General features: G+C 38.8%; 1 protein-coding gene across 3 annotated transcripts in view; it reads left to right on the forward strand.

Moving 5' to 3' along the window:
- ccny (cyclin Y) overlaps positions 1-25,883 on the forward strand; it is a 95,670-nt gene extending 69,787 nt beyond the window's left edge. For all 3 annotated transcript variants that reach the window (XM_017704861.2, XM_017704842.2, XM_037537116.1), the window contains 6 exons: positions 369-404; positions 2,109-2,166; positions 4,236-4,355; positions 14,438-14,604; positions 17,871-18,033; positions 21,054-25,883. In XM_017704861.2, coding sequence (XP_017560350.1) covers positions 369-404; positions 2,109-2,166; positions 4,236-4,355; positions 14,438-14,604; positions 17,871-18,033; positions 21,054-21,170 — 661 coding nt within the window. In that variant the 3' untranslated portion in view covers positions 21,171-25,883. The remainder of the gene's footprint in view (positions 1-368; positions 405-2,108; positions 2,167-4,235; positions 4,356-14,437; positions 14,605-17,870; positions 18,034-21,053) is intronic.
- The last annotated feature ends 691 nt before the right edge of the window (positions 25,884-26,574 follow it).

Consider the following 26,574-nt stretch of genomic DNA (forward strand, 5'->3'; position numbering starts at 1 on the left):
CTGTCAAAACTGTCTAAGGCATCAGAAGATATATTTGTAACTAATTAATGTAATCATTTTCTGTGTGGTAACGTTTTAATGCTTCTAAACGTTTGGTTCCTGACGCCACCACATCTTGCATCAGAGCACTCCAAATTACTTTGCTTCCATCCTACTCCTAACCCTAATTTTACAGAGATTTTGAAAAAGGTTACAAAAGCTTACATTTTGTTGAAAAAGATAGAACTCCCCTTTTAATACAGATCCTTAACCCACAGTAGGTTATTCATGTTTACATTCGTCTTAATAGATATGAAAAACTGTGTATTTTTGTGCTGTGAGTAATGTTGCATTAAAGCTTTGTCTTTCGTCTTATTTCTTTATCACAGTGTTGCTCTTGCAATCTACTACCACATAAAGAACAGGTATGGATTCATGTCTTTTCTTACAGACTTCAATGTAAGTCTGTACTTATAAATAGCAGGCAGCATTTTCTAGTGCTTCACCACTGAATTACAGGCAGCATGAATGGCAGAGCCAGCACATTTGTCCTGTTCTGTTGAATCAGCTCATGCGTAAGGGCAATGGCTCTCTGTAGCTGTGGGTCAGACTTCAAAGTATAGCTTTGTTCCTTCAAACAGCCCTGGATCTAGACCCTTAAATGCCACACTCTTTAGGCCTAGACCTCATAGGCTCTGGACACTGCAGGTGATCGTCCCCTTGACCCGGGGGTGGGTGGGGGGGGGGTGCTATTTATTGGACATCTGGAGACCCTTTCTTGTATGTCTTTGTAATAGGACTGCATAAGATGCTAAACACAGCTGTGTTAAACTCTGCACTCAATGATTCACTTAGGATTCTTTAGAAAATAGTTCCATGAATCATGAAATCACAGATTTCACCATGACTCATGGCATGTCCATATCAAGGTTATCATTATTACTTAACAAACCTGTTACTGTGATGAAAGAGCATCAGTGAGAAATGCCTTTCTTAACTGTAATAAAAATAAAAGCAACTGCTTAACTAACTTCACTAAATCAAACCTTTTATGTCCGCTGCAAAATGCAGTAAAAATAAATAGTGTTTCAGAGAAAAACACTAGTTTTTGTGTCTCCAGTGCTTGATGGATAGTGTAAAAGTGGATTCCTTCTGTGTCAGATCTTAAATACACAGGAGATGGTGATACCTGTGATTAAATATTGCAGCCTAGCTGAGTATAGTCTACTGTTTTTCTGATTTAGCATTGCAAAAGAAAGAAATACAGAAATAAATGGTTCCAGTTTGGAATTCAGTTAAATGTTAAAATTAAAGTCATGTTCTTCTCTTAAAACAGTGGTTTGGAGACTGTGTCTCTGTCTAAAAGACAGGAGGCTGAGCTGGAGGTGGCGGAGATGAAGATGCTGAGATTTTCGTTGGGAGTGACAAGGATGGACAAGATTAGAAATGAGCAGATCAGAGGGACAGTGAAGGTGGAGCAGTTTGGAGATAAAGCCAGAGAGGCCAGGTTGAGATGGTTTGGACATGTGTTGAGGAGGAATAGTGGATATATTGGTCAAAGTATGTTGGAGATGGAGCTGCCGGGTAGAAGGAGAAGAGGTAGACCTCAGAGAAGGTTTATGGATGTAGTGAAGGTGGACATGGAGATGGTTGGTGTAAAAGTAGAGGAGGCAGTGGATAGGGCAAGATGGAGGCAGATGATCCGCTGTGGCGACCCCTAAAGGGAGCAGCCGAAAGAAGAAGAAGATCTTCTCTTAAAACAAAAAGAACAGTTGAATGCACTCTTAAAAATAAAACCATAAATAAAAGCAGAAACAAATAAAAATGTAAAAACTATAATAACCCTGGTTCATATCATCTCAACACTTTCTGTGGTTAGTCTTGCTTATTATGTTAGCTTTCTGAGGCGTTGGCTTTCAAAATCAGTGTAGTTGAATCACCTCCTTCAGACTGATGCATGCATTTTTACAGAGAAACTTCTCAGTGGCACAATTTTCTAAAGAAATCTTTTCACTGCGATTGGAAACAACCTTTTTTTTTTTTTACATTTTACAGTATGTCTTAGGCGTTTAGTGCATGTGTAATGTAGACAGAAAAACTAACATTTCTATCATCTTTTGCTGTTTCAGAGACGTGGATGGACGAACGCTGTTGGACATTTTTGACGAAAAGCTTCATCCTCTGTCAGTAAGTTGTCCACTGATTACTTAGGATTAGGAAGGGGTCACACATACACTCTCAGGTTGCACTACACACTATTATTGGCTGCTTATTATCTTACTTTAAAAGTCTGTAGTATGCAAGTGAGCCCTGCAGACTGCAATCTCTTCAAACACAACTTTTTGGTTCAGTTAGTTGTCAAGTTTAGTAGGTGTTTTTAAACAGGGTTATCACCAAACTGCCAGATTCCCACCATGAACAGAATTAATCACCCCTGCTGTATACCCTCTATTATAGCTGCACTTTCAGCTCAGCTTTACAGCTGATTTCCTGCACCCTAATGAAGTGACCAAAGCCCAGCTGCCCACGTGCAGTAGATAAATAATGCTCTCAGTTAAATATAGCTTTTGAGAAATAATGTTATTTCCAACTTGTAACGTGGTGCATTGATGAGGCAGACTCATGCTCTGAGATAAGCAAGATTTAGGGTCGAGACAGTCCAGGTTCAATGAGCCAACACGAACAGATCGCAGGACAGACAATACAGAACCTCAAACAAGAATCAGACACTTCAAACAGCAAGAGCATAGGATACATACTAACAAACACTTCCAACAATACATACAGCACAATCAGCACAAAGACCAACAAGAAACTCAGGAAAACACAGGGCTTAAATACAAACGGGGACAACGAGGGACAGGCGGAAAATAGGTGGAAACAATAAGGGGCGGAGTCACGAAACAAGCGGGCAGGACAGTGAAGAATCAAAACAAAGAAGCACGTGGACAGGACTGGGAAGAAACACAACATGAGCACATGGACAGGACTGTGGGAGGGGCCAGTTGTGACACAACTACTACAATGGTGAATTTGGTCACCACTGCAAAACAAGGCGCTGATGCAGCAATATCAGTAACATTAGCATTGAAGGACACTTTGACACTTCGCTCGAGAGAGAATTGTCCACCAACTGACAAAAGCAACAGCAAAATGGAAAACTCCAGTTCCCCTCAAAACAAGATGTAGCGGTACCAGAGTGAGAGACTACCATCACAGAGGAGTCAAAACAACTAGTTAACAACTGCCCGGTGTTTCTCTCACTGGACAGTAATGAAAAGTGGGAACTCTTTTCACAAGATTTTTTTTCATGTTCAGGTTCATGGAAGCTCTTCAACATATTTACAGCACTAAACACATTTAAAACACTATACATAACTATATGTCAGCATTCTCAAGACCACATTGTATTAATATCAGGTTAAATATGCCTGGAAACCACCCCCTCTTCCCTCCATGGCGTGGATAAGATGATTGATGCAATTATGTATAGTGTTTTAAATATGTTTAATGCTGTAAATATGTTGAAGGTTTATTCATATTATGTCAGTACAATGTCATTTATTTCATAAAACATCTTATGTCAGGTTGTGAGAACCGACATAAGCACTTAATAAATGTTCAAGTAGTGCTTCATAAAAACATTATTCAGTGCTTATGAATGTGTTATGAAGCCCTTATGCAGGTAGCCTTCAAATAAAGTGTTACCAAAAAGTGTTATTGAGCTATTGAAAGTAATGATTACATTCTGATTGATGTATTTTTTAAAGGAAAAATCGGTGACACTTTTCTGTAGGGTGCTGTTCATAAGGCTACATGACACCTACGTAAGCTCGTCATGGTGACTGACATAGCCCTACATAACTGTTTATAAATGCTTATTCCAGTAGGCGTCATCTGCTATAAAGGCTATAAAATTTACCAATTTTGATCAGTTAGTTAAAGTATGAATGACGACTGTTGGAATAAGCATTTATGAACAGTTATGTAGGGCTATGTCAGTTGACTAGTGAACCTTAAGTAGATATCATGTAGCCTTATGAACAGCACCCTTACAGTCAAATGTTACCAAAAATCTTTCTTTAGTGTGAAATTGGAGCAAATAAGGCAAGAAGATAAATGATTAATCACAATTAAATGCAAAAATACTGATTTATCACAGTTTGTTGTTTAATGTGTTTGACAGTCCTTTGCAGCATATTGTACTATTCTGTCCATGTTGCACAGTCGTTGTACACTATTGTTTGTCTGGGCAGAAATCAGAGGTGCCAGCGGATTACGATAAGCACGATCCGGAGCAGAAGCAGATCTACCGGTTTGTCCGCACTCTCTTCAGCGCCGCTCAGCTGACGGCTGAGTGTGCCATCGTCACACTGGTGAGTCGCACGTTGTGTGATGAGGGATATTTAGCAGTGAGGGTTTTTTGGGAATTAATTATTTAATTGTTTGGAACAGTATGTTTTAACTTTTCAGCTCCAAGTTTGGTGGAGGTGTAGCCTTCTGTTATTCAAGCATGTGGTTCCCCATATTGATGGTCTGTACCTCGAATGACACTCATCCTTTGCTTATCAGCCACTTCACTGATACTAACAATGCTGAGCTTCGATAAAAAGTGCCAGTCGTCCTTCTTGTGGAGATATGCACATGGGTAGTAGCCCAAACAACCTTAAAAAAAACTTGTTTTTTGTTTAAGCCAAACACCATATGATATTTATAAATTTATGTCAGGATTTGCCAGTGCTTACAAAATTATCTTTGAAACATTAGCCTGGCTATCAGTTTCTCTATAGGAGGCTGGTTATAGGAGACTGGAAATAATTATCTAGAGGCTTTGCCAAGTTAGCTGCAGAGTGGACAGACTTTTCTATAAGAACTTATGACATTAGTGATATCAGTGAGTCGACTGCCACAGCAAAGACCCAACAGCCATCAGAAATGAAACCTCAGATATATCAGATTTCACAATGGATATTTAAGGTTTTCTGCTGTACATCAGAGGTATTCAGTTCCAGTCATTGATGGCCAGTGTCCAGCAGAGCCTAGTGTTTTTCGTTTCTTTGTATTTTGAAGCGTGTTGAGTTAAATTTCTGGTTTAGTAGGTGTGTTTAAGCAGGTCAATCGCCAAACTGTGCTGGCCTCCAGCTTCAAAACCCCTGCTGTAAACCCTCTGAGATAAATGTACTTTCAGTTTAGCTTTACAGCTGATTTTCTGCACCCAGATGAAGTGTAGAGTAAAGCCCCTTTTACACATGCACTTTTACGTTAAAAGTTAATAGCAATTAAACAGGAATGGTTTAAGCGTGAACACAAACCAGAGTCAAAATCCCAGTAAGTTGACACAGCAATTTAGTTGAACGACTAGTACACAGTACACAGAAACATACCATAAATTACTCATGTGTGAGCAGAATCCAACACACTACCGGGAAATACAGTGATGTTTAGATTACAACCAGCAAAATGGATTTAGTTCAGTAGGTTTTTTTGTTTTGTGTGAAACATTGTATTTGGTTCTAGAGAGAATCTGCAGAAGTCTACAGAAGTGGCACAGTATCAGCATGACCAGCAAAGCAAAACGATCAAGTACTTACTGTCAGGTTTTCAGTTTTCACAAGAGAGAAAAGTCACGGGAATGAATTTACATGTAGTTTAGCTATTCACACTGAGAGCATCACTTCTTGTTTACTGGGAATTTCACGGCATGTATGAATGCGTGCATCCCAGTAAAATACTATGTGAATAAAGCAAAGGCCAAAAGTTACTAGTAGAAGTATCCTGGTTATGTCCCAGGTTTCGAGTGTTAAAGGGGCTTTAATGGAGGCTGAAAAGGATTTTCAGTTATGAATCTCCATTTGCGTTACAGTTTAGGCTAGGCTTAATCCACGTTCGCAAATCTGGTTATTAATTTTTTACCAACCAGACGGTGGCTTGTAATCAGTCATAATCCACTGTTTGTTTAATTTGTTTATCCACTCTTATGCTAATCGTGAACAGATGAAAAAATGGCCTTCTAGTCCAGCACAAGCCTGTCAGATGCCAGGTTTGACCATTACTGAGATGGAGCAGTGGTCACATTTTAATGGACAAAGGAGCAAAGCAGCTGTCGTTCTCAGATGGCTGTGGGGTTTTGTGGCCGGAAAAACGAGCTTGTTTTAGCCTGTTGTCTGTTTTACACTTCCAGACAGCCGTGATCCTAGATCAGCTTCTCTTTATATCTGTATTTCCTTAGCTTACTGGAAAGACCACAGCTGTAGGGTGTGTGTGTGTGTGTGTGTGTGTGTGTGTGTGTGTGTGTGTGTGTGTGTGTGTGTGTGTGTGTGTGTGTGATCATGCTTTTGGTCTGTACTGAGTTCCAGAATTGCCCAGTAGTACTTTCTAAATTACTAAACACTGTGTTTGCTCTTCATAGAGCAGCTTAATGGACTTTACAGTGCTGGTGTTATGATATGCTAAGTTTTTGACAGTCCAGTGTTATGGTAAAGATGCGATTGTGGTGTATAGTCTAGCTGGAGTCTTTGTGGGCTTTGTTGCAGGAGCTGTTAATATTCAGAGCAATGTGAAGAGATTCAGAAACACTTTCTTTTTTCTGCTCATCTGAGACTCGGCCTGTGTGTATGTTAAAGCCCCAATGTCTTGCAGCTGAATGATTTGAAGAAAATATATGTATCATGACTGTGATTTATATTGGCATGATTTTATGTAAATTAAGGTCTAGGCCTGTTTTTTGGCCAAGAAAGCAAGTACATGTACTTTTTTTTTTACTCTAAGCTTGAACACTGAGCCAGAATATTGCTGTTGTCAGAACAAAACCTTGTATCTCCAAAATGGTAACTTTACAAGAGAGGCGAAAATACATACTTTTATTGTAAATCAATGGAACCAGATTCTTTTCAGAGTGATTTTGGGCTGTTTCTTTTGGTCAATTCATCATGAAACTTACACACAATATAAAGAGCAACCAGCTTTTTAAAAGTAGCTGAAAAACAGCAAAAATGGAGATACGTTTTTGTCCCGACAGCAGTGATATACAGACTGTATATTACTATATTTGCTGAATTAAACATATTGGGGAAAAGTATAACATGACATGGCTTGTGCAAAAGTTATGGGCCATTATATATTGAATATTTAATTTTTTTACAATATGTTAACTAGAAATTGTTCGCTAAAATTTGCAGAAAATTCCCACGTTTGTGTACACCAGTAGACACCAACCCTGGCACAGGAGATCTACTTTCCTGCACAGTAACTTGCATCTAACATTCTGTCCCTGACTTGCCTAACTCTGTTACATCTGATCCAGCCAGTCAAGAACTTCTGAAGAAGTAATTCAGAAGATTGGCAGATTGTAGTTAGAGCTAGTTTCAACAGGAAAGGGTTGATGACCACCAATTCAAAAGATTGCATATTACTTGTGTACTCAGACACATGTTCTGAAAAATCTCCACTCAATTCTTTCCCCTCAAAATTATGTACCTTTGTGCATCCCCCTGTCACAAGCAATCACTGTTGCACTCATCTATCATATGGTAGGCTCCTGCACATTCACAGTATGTAGCAGTGTAATAACAGTGTGATATCCACACTGTCGAGCTCTCTTTTAAGAAATGAAAGAAAGATATTGTCAGTGACTCTTTAACACACACTGTGCAGAGTGCATTCAGACAGAGAATCGCATTCAGTTCTGAATTCTGAATAACCATATTAAAGCTCAGACACTAGAGCTTTGTAATTCAATGAAAGTCATGAGGCCGTGTTTTGTGCTCTCAGTCGACATCAAATGCCAAACAAGCATTAGCTTGGTAAGTGGTCCAGGCTCAAATCCAAGAGGAGTCGAGCATAATTTAATCAAATTGATCTCTCTTGTTTGTTAAGGTTGTTTAAACATTACATGCCAGGCCTGGGTAGGATGAGGATGTACTATCATTATTGTGAATAAAGTATGGCAGAATTTGCTTTTCATAGTATATCATAGATAACGTCAGAGCTTCTAAAACACTGAATTATTAAGATAAACAATATCATTGTGATCCACAGATTGTTGCAATTTCCCTGATAGTAACTGAATTACCATATAATTACCAACTCTGTTGGCTTCTAATATAATATATAATAGTAGCTATATTTGGCACAGACTCCATGTTACGTTGTTAACATGTTAAAATGTTAGTCTAAAGGATACTTTTGTGACAGAGCCTAGTAACAGTAGTAGACTACAGTGGCAGTGGCATAAAGGCTATCTTAACACAGTAAGCTTTACCTGTCTGCAATTTTACCAAACTAAGTTAGTGTAATTAATTTACTAAGTTGGTCAGTTCTGACCAGAAATACAGGCATCTTAATTTCTCCAGTTTACACAGGCTTTTCTGTGGTGTTACTAGCAGTTCTGAAATGTATTAGAGAAAGCTGCCCTGAATCTTGACTGAAAGGCTGCACAGTCTGTAGTTTAATAACAACTTCTCAGGCAATAAAAAATGTGTATCATAAAGTCTTTAGGGTTTTTTTTTTTGGTTTTTTTTTGGCCTACCTTTATGTCGGACCCCAACCAGAAACCATCTGCTGGGAGTCAAAATCTGATTTTGGCCTGATCCAAGGCTGACAGTTGTGTCAGTTTCTGCTACGTTTGGATTGGATGTCTGCCCCAAGTTTTGATGCCTTGACAAGTTTATCTACATAAAGCCTCAGTTTGCGGGTAGTTCCTGCCCGTTTCTAAACTGTGCTTCATTATTACAGCCTTAACTGCCCAGACTGGCTTGATTAACACCACATTACTGACTAAGGTGATCTCAACTACGGTGGTCACGATTCCTCTATTAAAATGAATTCATATATTCAAATTTACAAAATTTACAGTTTTCGTCCTGCTCACTCTGATAGATACATACATTTCTATGTACTTTTACCACACTGTTAGATATGTTTTTATGTTGTCTTTTCGTAAGCGTCCTAGTATGGTTAGGTTTTAAAGTATTTTTGAACCCCTGAAAGGCTCCGCATGATTTGTCATTGTCCAGTCTCTTTTAATGGTTTTCAATTTGAACTTGTCCAAAATATCAGAAGCTAACTAAACTTCTGATATACTCAGTATTGTCAGTTACTGACAGCTCTTATCTCTTACTCTGTACTAAAGTGCATTCTTCTTTTTGAACACTGGTCATCTGGAGTTTAGTGTTGCCTCTGCTTATAGGAATGGCTTGTCTGGGTAAATGAAAGAATTAGGACAAGGCCAGTACACACACAGACCCACTGCACCTGTCTGTAAAGATCTGTTTGTGTTATGGCAGGCGCTTCCTTGTTAGACTTCAATCTACCAACTGCTATTCCTCAATATGTCATGATTGAGCCGTGCTTACCCTCATAACAGTCTTCCTAAACAGCCATGTATCGTCTCCTATTTAGCCTGTCAGAGCCAGTATTGACCTGTTCGACAAAGAGAGTTATTTTGTCGACAGCGGTTTCAGAAAATGTTGCTTTGTGAGAATTCAGAGCTGATCTGAAAAAGAGTTTTGTCACAACCTCATAGCTCTCAGCATTGGTCCTGGCAGAAATCAATACATGCTTATTGCCGCTCAGTCAAGTGAGAAACAAAGCAAAATCATCCTAGTCGTTTGATCTTTGTGTCCAATTTGCCCTGGTCACGAATTTGTTTTCCATTGATTGGCTCTCCTCAGGGTTTCTGTTTATCATACCCACTACAGATGGTGGGCGTTGAGACCGTGTGCAAAATGGCATCCCCTAGAGTTGCACTCCAGCAGTGCACATGAGGGTCCCCTTAAACAGACTTTATGCATTTAGACAAACATACCCACACACACATTAATAACACATTAATTCTGGCTGCCCACAGGTGACCCCCTCCCACCTGTCCGCCACCCCAAAAACACACTTACACAACTCTACTGAGAGTTAGAGAATGGACTGATTGCAATTAGAGCAGTATCGTTTGACTCTGGCTGCATAACAATGAGAGGAGAAGGGGCTGATCTTGGACTGACTCTAAGAGCAGTGCAACCAGCACTCTTATTGGCTTTGTGTGTGTGTGTACACGTTCAGGACTGAAATATCCCCATGTTTGGAGGAAAACCAGAGGAAACCTGCCATATGAGGAGCAGAACAGTGGTCATATGTAATTTATTTGTTAATTTATTTATTTATATGACATGTAAGTGTTCTTGTAAGTTTTATCAACTCTTAGGGGTTTTAATCATTTGCTAACATGGATATCCCAATCATCGATTAACCACTTAAAGGTTCATACTACTTCAGGGTAAGATTTTGTTCAGTTATGGCTGCTATATAAAATTACAAAAAATAATACCAGTATTTAGTGTCTCCACCTTTTAATTTAAGTACAGCTTACATTCTTTTCAGGAGACTCACTTTCAGTTTTTCAAAGAAAAAATAAAATTTCAAGGAATTTAGGGATTTCATCATCTACAGTCCATAATATCATCAAAAGATTCAGAGAATCTGGAGAAATCTCTGCAAGTAAGCGGTAAGGCAGAAATCCAACACTAAATGCCTGTGACCTTCGATCCCTCAGGCGGCACTGCATTAAAAATCGACATTATTCTGTAACAGATATTACCACATGGGCTCAGGAACACTTCAGAAAACCACTGTCAGTGAACTCAGTTCGTCGCTCCATCTACAAGTGCAAGTTAAAACTGCCATGCAAAGCGAAAGCCAGATATCAACAACACCCAGAAACGCCGCCGGCTTCTTTGGGCTCATCTGAGATGGACTGACACAAAGTGTAAAGTGTCCTGTGGTCTGACGAGTCCACATTTCAAATTGATTTTGGAAATCATGGACGTCGTGTCCTCCGGGCCAAAGAGGAAAAGGACTGTCTGGATTGTTATCAGTGCAAAGTTCTAAAGCCAGCGTCTCTGATGGTGTGGGGGTGTGTTAGTGCCCATGGCAGGGGTAACTTGCACATCTGTGAAGGCACCATTAATGCTGAAATGTACATTTGGAGCAACATATGCTGCCATGCAAGCAACGTCTTTTTCAGGGACGTCCCTGCTTATTTCAGCAAGACAACGCCAAGCCACATTCTGCACGTGTTACAACAGCGTGGCTTCGTAGTAAAAGAGTGCGTGTACTAGATTGGCCTGGCTGCAGTCCAGACCTGTCTCCCAATTTTCATTCTCAGTGAGGCTTATTGACAGCTAAACACCCTTTCAGACCCATAACGCTGAGCTGTCTTCTCACAGTGGAAGGATGGACAGAAACGCCTGTGGATATTTTCAGATCTGAAGCAAAAGTAGAGCTTGATTTTTCTCCTCTTTCTCAAAGATGAAAGCTTTTAGTGATGTTTATGTGATGGGGCAATTTTTGTTGGTCCACCAGCTGCTGTTATTTTAGCTACTTATATTCCTTTGACTTTCCCCTTTCTTATACAAGAGAATTCTCTAATCTCCTCAGAAATATCTCCTGTAAAATCAATAACGAACTAAACATAAAGTATTTAAGAGCTGTTTTGACTGGAAATTAAATGAACAGTGCTCTCTGACTTTTGCGCAGTACTGTATATAATACATATAGGGCAAACTATTATTTATAGGTACCTACTTATATAATACCTATGAGATGTATAATTGCCCCATGTCCTAATGAGGTATGCTGAAGAGTCTCATTCTTTTCCAGGCTCAATTGTGAAGTCTGCAATGCCATACCACTGATGTTAATATTCAACATGTATAGAGATGCATTCTCACACCCCTCTGCAATATCCTGCACTGTGTACATGCTTCATTCCACAAGGCTGCTTTTGTTCATATCTGTTTATGCACGCAGTGTTTATGCATTCCAAAGCCCATAGTCTGTAATGAAAGTAGTGCACAGCTTTCCCAAACTAATGCCGTCTATCAGCCAAGACATCTTTGATGTTCAAACTGAACGTATTTAATTTAAAACGGAAGCTATGGGGACATTCTTTTGTCCAAACTCTATAAGCATGTCTACACAATTATTTACAACTTGATGTGGTTTGAGGTGTGATGATGAATTAGGTATGCAGTTTGCACAATGCTAATTGGTATGCATAAACGTCCTTTACATGTTAGCTACATTAGCTTTTGTAGCTCCAAAGCAAAAGCAAAGAAGCAAGCCTCTGTCACCAAGCCTATCACGGCTGGTCAGCTCTATTTAAGGTAAGGGAAAAATTGTGTATATTTTTTTTTTTTTTTTTTTTTAAACATCACTGCCCATAGAGTACCACTCCCCATTGTGATGAATCATGTTGTACTGTTGACCTGTTTGAATGTTTTGGGCCAGCTATGTGTATTGGCTCCCAGTATATTCTGTTTCAAGGATCTAAATAGAGCCATTGTCTTTACTAAAGAACCATCAAAGAACCATCTTTTTTAAGTGTAGTTTCAGTTGGGAGTAGTTTTCAGACTCTTTAGACAGTTTATCCAGCCCTTCTGGAAGGATATGAGTCAATGCTGGTTCTGTATGTTCTCCTCATCAGACTAAATTGGCCCTCAGGGTTTTATACTCTAGCTGTAAGCAGTGATATTAAGGCTGTCAGTAGCTGTTCATATACGTTGAACGTTTTATGAGGCTGCACTGAGAATTTCAGCCTGGTTATTTTTCTCTGTCTCTGTTGAGAATAAACCAGATTAGAAATACCATTTGTCCAGTTGTGTTGGGTGTCCATGAGACATGATCAATTTGTGTCTTTAATTATTTGTGCCTGCACTAATTAATAGCTGTATAATCTCACCTCCCGCGTCAGTGAGTGTTAAATTGTGTGAAATACATGAAATAGAGGTGTAATGGTTCACAAAGTTAAGAATTGCATTTGATACGATATGATAGTTTCTCAATTCAATACATTTTTTGATGCAGAGTTGCTTCAAATGTTAATATATTAATGTTTCCACATTTAGCTTATTAGAGTAGTCACTGCAAACATTATAATAGTAAATATTTGCAATGAAGTTGTTTTATAGTATCCCAATTTAATGCTCATGAGCTTATGTTAGTCCCAAGCTTATATGCTACAGTGATGGTACAATGATACAATACAATATGCTGCTGTACAATTCAATTCAATATGTTGTATTGTTACAATATTATGCCATAGTATCAAATCCTGTTCTTGGTTTCTGTCTCTTTCTTACAGACTGATGTTGGGTCAGTTCAAACAGGCACCTAAAATCCATTTTTTATCATATCCTTTTGGAGCTGGAAAGCTTTTCAATTGCTTTATCAGTCAGATTCATGCCAGTTTCTGATTTAGATTGGAAAGTGCTCATGAAAATTTGTCAGTTCCACCATAGTAATCATACACCCAGCTACAGTGCTGGGCACACTGCATCCTTCAGTGGGTGTCAAAGTGTATAAACTGCTTCAACATTAACTATTTTTTATTTACTATCTGTTTATGTAGCATTAAAAATTCAGAGACAGCAAGCTGATTTAGAGGTCTTAGGGTACTAGAGACAGCCATGTTGAAAAAGTGTGGATTGCCTATGACTTATAGCATATCCGGATTGGTCTTCAGTCCCAGAAGCTACCTGTCAGTGATTAGTTTGTCTGAGAGATTTGTGGTCCAGGAATGTTTTGGGTCAGGTGTGTGTATATTTGACCTGTATCCCCACTAACCTTATGCATTTACCAATGCAGACACACTTTTTTAGGCATCCAGTGTCACCTGGCTTGTATTTGGGTTTTAAATGTGGATGTTGTAAAGAAAAACCAGCATCAGATTACACGTATTAGACACCCAGTTTCCTCACTACCAGTTTAGACTCTGTGACTAGATTTCTTAAGTTTCCTATACTTTTCTCTTTGTTAGTATTGGTCCCAACAAGAAGAGTTGTTATTCTCCTAAAGTTTAAGAAAATGTTTGTTAATCCAGTTAACAATACAACCAGTATTGGTGCAATCAGTCAGAGCATTTAGGGCAGTTGTGCTTTGTGGCTCCTTAAATATGTTTAGCTGGGAGGCATCTGCTGCCAAAAAAGCTGATGCCAGATTTATTAAATATTTGATCAAGTGACAATATATGTAGAAAGAAACAGAAGGAGACCATATATAGACCCCTGTGGGACACCATAAAGAATGTTCTATGGTTCTACATCATCAACAGTAGTAAAGTATTTTATACCAATTAAATAAGAATAAAACCTTTTAAGAACATCTGGCAGTCCAACCCATTTTTAAGTCTGTATATTAAACATGTCCTTATTTTTTCAATTATTTCTAATCTTGTTGTGTTTTTGTTTTTTCTCATACCAAACTAATTTGGTATGTTTGGTATTAGTTTCGGATTTCAAGAAGCTTTGAATAATTTCTAAAGAACCATAATCAAATTCATTGTGTAGCGAGAGATTTACACCTCTGTTCATTCCTATTAGAAATCTAATATATTAATCCTATGGATTTCTCTATTTGACTTGAAATGTTTGACCATATATCCACTTCATTCCCTCCTTTTCTCTCTCAGGTGTATTTGGAGAGGTTGTTAACCTACGCTGAGATTGATATCTGTCCTGCTAACTGGAAGAGAATCGTACTGGGAGCCATATTATTGGCGTCTAAAGTGTGGGATGACCAAGCTGTGTGGAATGTGGACTACTGTCAGATCCTCAAAGACATCACCGTGGAGGACATGTGAGTGACCCTGTGTGTGTGGTCTGTGTGGGTTTGTTGTGTATGTGTGTTTATTTACTGTGTGTTTAGTCAGGCTCCTCATAATCTCAATGCTTTATCCAGTGATTCCACCTGAAAAAATTCTGAGGTTGCTATGTAGCTCTCCATATTCCCAGTACCAGTCACTTAAAGGAATATCAAATCAAACAGTTTTCCCCCACATGGAGTCAGTCAGCAAAGACGTGTGGTACTGCAGGAGTTGAATCTGGGTTTCGAAGCATTCAAACGTGATCGTACATGATCGGCTTAGACAAATTTGTGCCTGGTTGAGATCTTACTTGATTTACCAATTCTAATTGTTTGTGTAAATAGGGAGTTTTCTGAACATAATGTGATGTGGTGTTCCACAGGGCTGTGTTTTAGAGCTGTTGTCCTTTTAACACTTTGATGCACATAATGCACTATTATACCATTGTATGTAAACATATAGTAGGAATACTTTTTTTTTTTTTAAATCTAGATCTTGTTGGTTGTGACTTTGCTGTTACTTCACTTAGACCAAGGCATTTTAGCCCTCCAGTGCTTTACTTATGTTTCTTTGTGTAGCACTTTGAGATTATGTATATAAATGGAAAAATACTGTTTTAATTTATTATTAAACATTTATGTATTTATTATTGTCATTATATTAGTAGTAGTAGTAGTAACTGAAAAGAAGTGGAAGAAATAAAAGAATGAATATTTTCCACTGTATGCTGGCGTACACTATTATACTTAATTAAAATGTAATTAAATGCAAGTTGTTCGTTGCTCTTGAAGCACTGAGGATTCTCGTTTTATCCTCAGAAAAGCAGATCGTGATGTAGTCTATTACAGTAACAATCGGTAATATATAGAAATTGCCCACCCTAATTTGAAAGCATGAATAATTGACAACATATATAGACACATTTTATGATTTCCTCAGACCATGTACTTTGTCATGCTCACTAAAGTCCTCATGATATTTGAAAGCCATGAAAAATAATCAGTATGTTTTAATGCACTTACAGTTAAAAGCATAAGTGATTGATATTTATGGCACCTCCAAATATTCAGACTGTAAATAGGTCTGACAGTAGAGACATTACTACGTTTAAAAGGCCTAATAGTAGAGTATGGAAAAGAGCAGCGCGGAGTCCTTATGGGAAACGTAACAGAGTGAAAGCTGAGCCTCTGAGCGTGATGCATCCACTGACCTCCGACCCCTCCTGAGTACACAGTTATTTTAAAGGCCAGGCGGCGTGCTGCTCCAGCCACAGATCCAGTAACTGAGGAAAGAGTTGAACGAATGCATTAGAATCTCCTCAGAGACAGAGAAGGAAGAGAGGAGGACTAGGAAAAAAGTTTGGTGTGTGCGTGTGTCAGAGCCTCCACCGCTCGCTATATTTAGCCTGTCTGTTGCTGCATTTCAATGTTGGTGTGGGTGGAAGGCAAGGACGACATGTTTTAACCAACACAGTTTCACCATAAGAATTTTCATTAGTGATTAACAAAGACACATCTTGAGAGTGGGCAGTGTGAATGCAGTTCATATGGACAACAAGTGTTTTCCATGGCTGTGGTTTCTACGAAGTCATGCATCCATTTTTCCTGGATGAGCACAGTGAGCTACAAAAACAGGTTATAAATTGTGCACACATTAAAACTTACGTTTACGATGCTTCTAGAAGAGCGTTTGTGGGCTTAGGGAGGAGGGGTTTTTTTGTTTATGTTGTGAAAAGTGCAGTTCATCTCACCCAGTGAAGGGGCACTTTTGGTGTGTTTAAGGCACATTTCACTTTAGTGCATGACTCTCCAAAATGCAAAAACTAAAGACAGTCTTTCTTTTTCTCAACACCTTTTTTGCCCGCTAAATAATTCTGTATGTGTCATTTCGTAGTTATGTTGTATAATTAGAGAATACAGTAAAGGTCTCCTATCTGTCTGTTAGGCATGTGCACAGAAACTTGAGTATTGTCATCCGAGTACTTATTCTGGTACTCCTTCGGTTTTAGCACAGAAAAAACAGAGAAAACATACAGACTAACAATTCACTTCTATGTTATAACAGGACTATTTAAAAGCTGTCAGTTTTGTTTGTGTTTGTGAGTAAGTATGTGTACTCGAGCATGTTGAAAAGCATACATTGTTAAGGATATGACTGTGAAGGAGGATGAATCACGGCTTTATTGCTGACTAGGCTATCTACTGTAGCTGATGTTAGCTAGGTTAGGTCCAGAAACAGTGGGAAGCCTGTATGTAAATACAGTCACTAAAGCAGCTTCTTCATCATTTGAGAAAATACTGCAGAAGTTCAGCCTCTGCTGTCTCGGAGGGAAACTTGTTCATGCGTTTATTGCAAGCAGAGATGATTACTGTAGTGGCTCTTTTTCTGGGGGGAAAAAAACAATTTATCCTGTACAATTCATACCAAATTCAAAAGCGCAGATCCTAACAAAAATGAAAAAAGAGCGCTCCTGCCGTCCCTCATTCTTACTTCACTGTCTGTCTGTTTATGTTCCAACATCTGATCTTAGATCTGCAGAAACTGGCCTGCTGCAAACACCTTCTCTAAAACACAGAAAACATGGAGAGCCTCTTTTGGTTATTATGCTTTTAAACTGTGGATGTCAGTTCACCATTAATTAGACAGTCAAGCTCAGTGCACTTTTAGGAAACATTTTTAAAATGTGTCTCTTTAACTTAATTTAATTAAAGTTCTGTGTCTCTGTTCATATTTATCTTTTTTATTTGATCTCTGTATTTTCTTTTATTGTATTTATATTACTCATTATAATGAGTATATAATATATGAGTATATAATACTCATTTCTTCTTTTCCCTTTTTTTACATAATAAAAAATTTTTTGAATGCATTCCTCTGCCTGCGGATGTGTTTATGCTACAGATGGTTTTAGCCTCTTAATACCAGAGCATCACTTAAGAGTAATGCTCCAAAGACCAAAGTCCTTTTTTTGCCTTATTCGTGGTTATTCAGGAATTTGTTCATCTGATACTTGTCTGTCGATCTATCACACTCTTTCTTCTTTCTTTTCACTGTTCTGATATATGAAGAAAATTACGAAAGTTTCGCCTGTCTATCTATCTGTGCCTTCTTTTCTATCAATCTCTTTTCTCTTCAAACTTTTTTCTTCACTGTATAATTATTCAGTAAGTGTTATTTCACAGTTCTGAAGAAAATATTAAGTCTCTCTCTCTCTCTCTCTCTCTCTCCCTCTCTCTCTCCCTCTCTCTCTCTCTTTTAGGAACGAGTTGGAGAGGCAGTTTCTGGAGCTGTTGCAATTCAACATCAATGTGCCGTCGAGTGTGTATGCGAAGTACTACTTTGACCTGCGCTCACTGTCTGAGGCCAACAACCTCAGCTTCCCTCTGGAGCCTCTGAGCAGAGAGAAGGCCCAGAAACTAGAAGTGAGTGCACGAACATCTGTACATTTGCTCAGGTTTACACTGCAGGGTTATGTTAAAGTCTTTATAGGAAATTCTAACCATCTTCACAATGTTCCCAAGCAGTTATCTCCAGGAACATAAGATTTGTATTTACTTTAATGAGGAGAGACATATAAACTTATCCAAGAAAAAAAGTGCAACACTCTGTACAAAACTGAAACTTGCATAGTTAAAAACATGACGTTTTGGTCTCTGTTTAAATACCTTTTAACTAAATAAAGTCAGAGTATTTGTTGGTATAGTGTTGCACCTTTTCCTTGATAAGACTGTTGTTTATTTTTGGTTTCACTTATGATTGGTCAAACTAGCTAAACTAACATTAAATAATTCATTTGAACTGGAAAAAGCCTTTTCCATTAAGGTGACTGATTCTCTTTATGGCAGGACTTCCAGTAATGCAACCACTTTCTTGAGCGTTTTCATTTCAACCACTGGGCTCTATTCTCCTCTAACTTGGTTAAGCTGCCCCTATCAGCACCGTTCACTGGTTATTTCCCAGCCCTGCCATTTACACTGTTACAGGAGAGAGATTTTCAGCAGAGAACATCCCTCCGTTTGGCATGCCGCAAGCATTCCCTTTCTTTTAAACTGCTATTAACCTAAGAAACATGCTCTATACAATGTCAGTTATGGAGGGCTATGAAGTGGGATAAAACCTACAGCACTACAGTGGGAGAGACACATGGCAATTACACATCCACCAGTCTCCTGTTTCTTCTGGCACAATTCAGCCTTGATCCAGTGGCTGTTCTGGCAGAGTAGGCAGCTAATGATGCTGATTCTGTGTTTGTGGATGTGTGTGTGTGTGTGTGTGGTCAGGGCTGCTGGTGGGTGTATGGGTGGCTAGGGGACACAGTCAGTGGTTGCCCTCTGATCTGACTCTCTTCATGTCTCTTGCTGTAATTGGACTAGGCCTAACTCTGGTTCAGCAGCAGTGCACTGTTGTGATCACTGCCCACAGTCAGCAGCCCCAAAATGAACCAAACAACTTTTACTTTGTGTTCTTTCATCAAATCCAAGTTCTGTAGATTTCATATCACAATAAGACGTCTTCTGCCCACCTCAAACTTCTCTGCCAAACAGTTTTTGACATCTTTTCACAATAAGGTGTGTTTTTAAAGCCCTGTTTAGAACCTAGGAAGGTTCTATAATTTAAGCTATTACCAAAGAGCTGTGATTTAAATCCAGTTTCAATCTGCAATGACTGTAGTTTTTACAATCTGACAGTAATAACAGTGGTGTGCTTCCTCACTTATAGTAATAGTAGGCCTCTAGCACATGAACAAATAAACCCCAGAGGAGGCTTCAGCCCCTGCCCTTCTACTCTCAGATTGTTCGAGGGGTTATGCGAGGCAGCATGGAGCTCTGTAGCTGTCATAGTAGGGACGTGAGTTCAGGAACAGATATTTAGCTAACTGCGCAAAAAAAGGAAAAATGGATTTTGGTTGAAACTCACAAAGGGCCGTGGCTTACCTTTTTAGGTGACGGCACAGGTGTTACACAAAAATTAGCATTTAAAAATGTTTTTGACACTAGACGTTGAAGGACTCTGTGTTGCTTCTACAGGTTTTTTTTTTTTTCTTTTTTTCACTTCAGTGGAAGATGTGGCAGGATGTTTGTCAGAGAAATATATTCCAACCATTTCCATACCAAACACCAGCTTAGCCTATTTAGTGATAAAAGCTGCGCTATCTCTGCCTTCTCAGTCACTTCCTTAACGATCAGGACGACAAGCCTTCATTAACGCACTCGTGTTTTACAATAGCAAAGTATAAAACAACAAACTAGCAAACACAAGCAAAACTATGATGTTTTTCAGTTTTGTTAAAACACAAAATTGGCATTTAGGTGAATATTTGATCTCTATACTTCCTTGGGCTTCCAGTGATTAAATGTAGTAAATACCTGCATAGAGATCTCTGTATTCAAATACTGGCACCTCACATGGTTAACCAAGTATGTCAGAGTAGTGGGCGACAGGACTGCTTCAGTAATGGGAGATTGCTGGTTCAATTTCCGGTGACACTTTATTTTGAGTGGTCCTTTTAGATGAAACAGACACTCAACAGACTCTCAGCAACATGTCAAAAACATGTGAGGGTTAGAATTAGGCCCAGTGTTAGGATTAGGTTTTAGGTTGAGGTTAAAGTTAGGGTTAGGATGAAGGCCAGGGTTAGGATTAGGTTTTAGGTTGAGGTTAAAGTTAGGGTTAGGATTAAGGCCAGGGTTAGGATTAGGTTTTGGGTTGAGGTTAAAGTTAGGGTTAGGATGAAGGCCAGGGTTAGGATTAGGTTTTAGGTTGAGGTTAAAGTTAGGGTTAGGATTAAGGCCAGGGTTAGGATTAGGTTTTGGGTTGATGTTAAGGTCAGGGTTAGGATTAAGGCCAGGGTTAGGATTAGGTTTTGATAAGGTTGATAAGGTTGAGTTTTGCATAATGGAAGTAACATTATAACAATAAATTACTACTTACTGTAAGTAATGTATCAACAAAACATCTACAAGATATTTACTTCAGTTTTCAGATGCTTCACTACTGCTACTTCACTGATATGTTGTTGATGTGTTATTGATAATCTGTTAAGAGTTTATTAATCATCTACAAAGGACCACTCCAGATACAGTGTTACCCAGTTTCAGTGGGTTACCCAGTTACAGTGTTACAACCCCCCTGCCAAAATGTCTGTGTGTGGTCTTGGTAGCCCTGTTCCAATCAATCTCAGAGTAATATAATGAAGCCTGCCAACAGACACAGCTGTGCGTGCACAGTGGTGTTATTGTTTTCAAGTGTGGTGCCTGTTCCGTAACTCTAACATGAACATTTCAGACTTTACAGTTCAGGCTCTCTGTGAGAATCTGTAAAATACCACAGTCGCATTACAGCACCCAAATAGTGTTTGTCGCATTTGATTTTACCTATTGGCCTTGCAAAATGCTTTCTTTCTCTCACTCTGTCTCCGTCTTTCTCACTTTATCATGTGCAGGCTATCTCCAGGCTCTGTGACGACAAGTACAAAGACTTGAGAAAAGCAGCTAAGAAGCGGTCTGTGAGTGCGGACAATCTGACAGTGGTGCGGTGGTCTCCTGCCATCATTTCCTAACAACAAAGGAGGCTGAAGAACTGCAGACAGAGAGAGACTGTCTACTAAAGCCTCTTCTTCCTGGGAGGACGCAGCACCTGCTCAGTGCTCCACCCAACCCAGGAAGCTTTTCACTTTCCACACGTGTCTTTGTTGTTCTGACAGCTGCTGTAAATACGAGACACCAGGGCAGGAGAACTGTTGAACCTGTGTCTAAGAGGGAGGATGGGGGGGGGGGTTTATTCGAGCTGCAGATGGACTCCTTAAGCAACGTTTCACATGAGGAAGAACATTCCAGCACCTCTCAGTGTGTCTTACGTGATTGGCATTCTGAATTAGGAAGCATTCTGAACTTATTTTGTATGATTTACACATTCCTTCCTTTTATTTTGAAGTCTGATCATTTCCTTACAGTCCTCTCTGAAGCACAAAGAAGCATCCGACCTGACAGGAAACATACGGTCCAAAACTACACAACCTACAGCTGTTTGCCTGAACAGTCCGTTGAAAGGCTTTACCATTAGAGCTACCTGGGCTGTTTTTTTTTTTTGTTTTTTTTTTATGTTTAAAATCTTGGTTTATTGGATGCTAGATGCCCTTTGCATAGCAGCTAGCATACTAGCATCTATCTCATAGAACATATGAGTCCTTTATGGGTTTAATTAGCATTTAGTAACTGAATTGGACGGGTTTCATGTGTATCAGACGGGTTAGAGAGGATCCACTTTTCATTTTCACGCTGTAAACATGCTGCATATGTGCTGTTTACTGGTGTTATGTGCTTTAAGGAATGAAGAAAATGGAAAAGTTGCAATGTGCTTTTTTTTTTTTTTTTTTTTTTTTTAGTTATTATAATTAATGTAAGGAACCCACAGGGATGTCATTACTGCTGTGGCACTTGTGAGGGGGCTTCTTGTCCTGTTTAGCAGGGTGAAAAGCCACAGACTAGCAAGAAGTGCAGAAAAGCCCAAGCCAACGGAGCGAGTGTTCCACAGTGAGGTAGAAACTTAGGTTCTCAGTTTGCTCTAAAGCAATTGAGACTTTGATGAAATGGAGCGAGTCATTCTCTTCGAGGCCAAAAAGACATTCCATTCTGGATGGTCATTGTGCTGTATACCTGTTTGAGGGGAAGGAAAAAAAAGAGTTGGATAAATCACACAACGTTGATTTACACTTTATTTTAAGATAATTTTATGTCTGTTTCTCTCTTTTTTTCATAAATTAGGACAGAGAAACATTCTTTCAGCCTTGTTCTAAATTTGTCCCCTCACACTGAATAATACATGGACAGCTTTGTGTCCAGTGCGTAAGTGTAACAGGACGATGGAAGCTTATGTTCAAAAGCATTTCAAAGCTTGAAATCCTATTTAATTAAATGTCTTTGTGAGCAACTACTGTCCAAATATGTGACTTAAACAATGACTAGTCTAAGATGGAAAAAAGCATAAATACATTTTATTGAGTTGTGAAGCTTAGAATTAGTCTGTCCATCCCCACAAATATGTTCTTTCAAAGCAGCTGTTGCCATGTTGGACAAGCATTAAAGTACATACTTATTTACATCAGATCACTGCATTATGTGTGGAGTCACTACAAAAACGCTGCTTTTCTGGTATTAAAATTGCCTGAATTGTTGATTTATGGCACTGTAGCTAAACAAAACAAAGCAGGTTAGAAACAACAACAGAATTAGGTGGCCACAAAAAGTATTTGGACACTTTGTGCATTGGCAAAGTTCTTTATACCTCTTAAAATGTGTAAAAGTGGCAAACTGATGGTAGACTCTTTTTGTGAAGAAAGCCTGGAGTAGAAATCAAATCTCACTGCACTGCGAGTTATTGTAAAACACAGAAATGGAAACATCAGAGCATCGGAGTGTGTGCCTGTTTTCCAGCAATGATATTGTTGTTCTTGCGTTCACTGATGGAACCATCATCAGAAGTGAATTAAGCCATTTTGGATGCAAACCTGCAGAAACTGCTCAAACAATCTAGAGCACAGCAGCCATCTTTTGTAAGATCTTGGAACGATCTGTTTAAAATAAATGACCCTTGGTTTGGCATAAATGTCCAAACAGTCTTTGGGCCACTAATGTTAACATTAGATTGAAGAAAAAAAGAAACAACTAAAATATCCTAACAATGTGAAAACTTTCAACTTGTGTAAAATTATATCATTACAAGCTGATAAATATGTGTTTCTGGCATTTTTTTTAACCTACAAGCTCTCATTCAGTTGAAATGCCAGCATTCTGTAAAGCTTGTCCAACTTCCCAAGAGTTGCTGCGAAAGAACACACTCGTGGGCGGAGCCTGGAAAGGCCAGTCGGTCTAATATATTACACTTTAATGCATTGACCTACAGTTACTTGCTTGTCGTCAGTAGAAGCGTTCCGTTAGAAACTGGACACATGTAGGGAGGAGAAGTTACTGCAATATCCACTGCCATTTATTCCACCTGGTGCCTGGCTTTAGTTGGTAACATGGCCTTAGATTCCAGTTTCTAACATCATACCGTTCTATCCACCACCTTCATAACAAACTAACCTTATATAACATAATGCAGTGCTTTAAGTTATCAAAAGATCATTATAACATTTGTTTGAATTGTTGATCTTCCATTTGAGTAGTGCATAAAGAAAAAAAAGCCACCTGATGTTTGTATCATTTTGGAAATATTTATTTAATAATGCTGTTCATCTGCAAATGAGAGACTGCTATTTCTGTTTTTTTTTTTTTTCCTCTTCTGTGGGAAATGACAAAAGCATTAAAAACAAAGACTAAAGAATTATAACTTTTTTGAAAAATCAATTTTGTACAGTGTACATACCGTGTTCAAAACGATCATAGTTTAAATATGTTGAGATATTTATGAGTAATCAGTATTCACGTTCAATCATCTCGAAGTCTTTGGGGCCAAGGTGGGCGGGAGTGTCGACGTGGAGTTGATGATCAGATGCAGGTGCAAGTGAACGGCGATGTTAAGGAAGAGAAATGTGATTTTTCTTAAGAGTAGTTACGGGATAAGAAACTGTCACTGGTTTTTCCTGAGGTGTCATTATGAAAATGTCCGCAAGCGTTTGTTCTTTTGCTTTTGTCGAGTTATTGTCGTTATGTTTTCACCATGTAGAACTCCATATGATTCAGCCCAATCTCAGCATGTTTCTCAAGAAGAATTGCAGTTCTGAAAACTCACAGCGGTAGGTTCACGTTTATCGGAGCCTATTCTTTCAATATGGGGACTTGCAAAAGCACTGCTTTGTTGTTCTTTCTTTGTGTTACATCGACAAAAAAAAAAAGCAATTCTAGAGACTTTTTTTCTGTCGGCGCTGACAAAATTGTTTGGTATTATGTTTCTTTCATTGTTAGTATTGATTAAAAACTGTTCTCTTTTGTGTAATACACTTCTACCCTGAATACCACCCAAAAGTCATGTATTGGTTTGTGAATTGTAGTTTGGCCTTTTGTGTGGCGCATGCTGTCTGGAGCTTGCGCTGGCAATCAGTAAATATGAACAAATTTGAGCTTAACCCATTGGTGTCCATATCAGGAATCTTCAATGTCATTTGGCGCATATGTTCTCTGAGCTTGGCCACAAATCGGCCAAACCGTGTGGCGAAAAAAGTGAGATCAGTAAATTTATCACAGTACATTGAGTCCTCTGATCTGAGCGTGGAAATGCCAAATCTATTGTGAAGTATGAAATTGGAATATATTCCAAAAACCTGACATGGGTACTGGTAGATGTTTCTTCAAAGAAAACAAGTTCTGTGGCATAATAAATGTAGTTGTTGGACATATTGGGTAAAAAGAGCTATAAAAAGAGAAATAGTTAAATGCCATCTAGACATGAATCCAGATGAAGTCTAGTCTAGTAACTTGATATCATCTGGAGATTAATGTGAAAAAGGACTGGATTTTAGTATGAAGTGTCCTGTAAGATGGAAGCTCTGTGCTTTCAAAGGCCCTTTGCACTTTTTGTTGGATTGGCAGAGAATTGATTTGAGGAATTAGTGGGGTATAATGGACAGAGGTGTAAAAGTATTCAAAGATTGTATTATTATATTTATTGTATGCGTGTATGTTTGTGAGGTTACAGCCTGGCATTTGGAGGCTGGAGTGACTTCAGGAGGCAGTGGGCTGGCGAGGGGTGTGTTAGCCTTGCACTGAACTCTACCTCTGCATAGAGTTTTCTTTTATTTTCTTAAATGTAACGCTCTCTATCTCTGTCTTTCTCTTTGGTCCCGCTCTCTCGGACGATTCATTTATCTACGCTTTTCATTTCCACTTCTAGGATTTTTAGATTCTACCTTTGCTGTCTTTGTACTATTAATGGTTTCCTGTGCTAACTGAAGAAAATGAAAAACTGCTGTAGTTGTGATTTCTTTTATTTTTCTTTTATTTTGTCTGTTTTATGTTTAGTCATTGGTTGTATGCATCTAATTCCAGGTGTCATTTTTGTTTTGTTGTCGTTGTTCTGAAGGTCAGCCCTCAGTATGTGCCCACTGTGTGCCAAGCGCTGAGCCCTATGTTTCAGCTCTGATCTTTAGTTCACTGTATTTTCTGTTTAGCGAAGTGAACCCAGCTCCCATGGCCTACGCGGCAGGGCTGGAGGCTCAAAAGGCCGCATGCAGTTTCTTACTCTCTAAACCTATGATTTTAACCAGTGCTCCCAGTTCAAAAAGCAATGTTTAGAAACTGGCACAAGAAATAAACTTTGAAAAGTTGCAATAAAAGCATCCTCTTCGGGTCTGCTTTCATGCATGGGTTGCAGTTTGTTTGTTTGTTTGTTTGTTTGTTTGTTTGTTTGCTGATTTGTTTATTCTTTAATATCTGAATATCCGCCTGTAGCACAAATTATATAAATTTCTCTATCAAAGAAGAAGAGCCAGTCTGAAGTGCTGTGACTTTGGAAATGATGGTTTTGCTTAGGATTGACTCAGTGGAATGCGAATGTTGAATGTAACCATTAATGGAAAAGATGATTTATGTTTAAATGAAAAGAAGCGCCCTGGTTCCTTGGTTGGTATTGTTTTCTTTTTTGTTCATTTATTTATTGGTTTATGTCAGTGGAGTGATAGGTGAGCACATTCTGAAGTACTATCATTTGGGCAACGATGGTTGTGCTTAGCCTAGAGCAGCTGAATGCTCCTGCTAAATAAATGCAACCATAAATGTAAAAGATCCGCTTTGAATGCTAAAGGACAGTTCTGGCTCTTGCTTTCGTGGTTAGTACTTTGTTTGTTTGTCTGTTTGTTTGTTTTTTTGTTTACTGATGTCTCTCTGAATGATGACAGATTTGCGCAGTTTAATGTGTTCCTCATGTCAAAAAGGACACGAGTATAAATTATGATTTTGGAAATGACTGTTTTGCGATGATGGCTAGACAGAGTTTCACACTTTGTAGGAAATCATTTCCCTTGACTT

This window comes from Pygocentrus nattereri, chromosome 3 (assembly GCF_015220715.1).
Source record: "Pygocentrus nattereri isolate fPygNat1 chromosome 3, fPygNat1.pri, whole genome shotgun sequence".
In the NCBI taxonomy this organism is placed as follows: domain Eukaryota; kingdom Metazoa; phylum Chordata; class Actinopteri; order Characiformes; family Serrasalmidae; genus Pygocentrus; species Pygocentrus nattereri.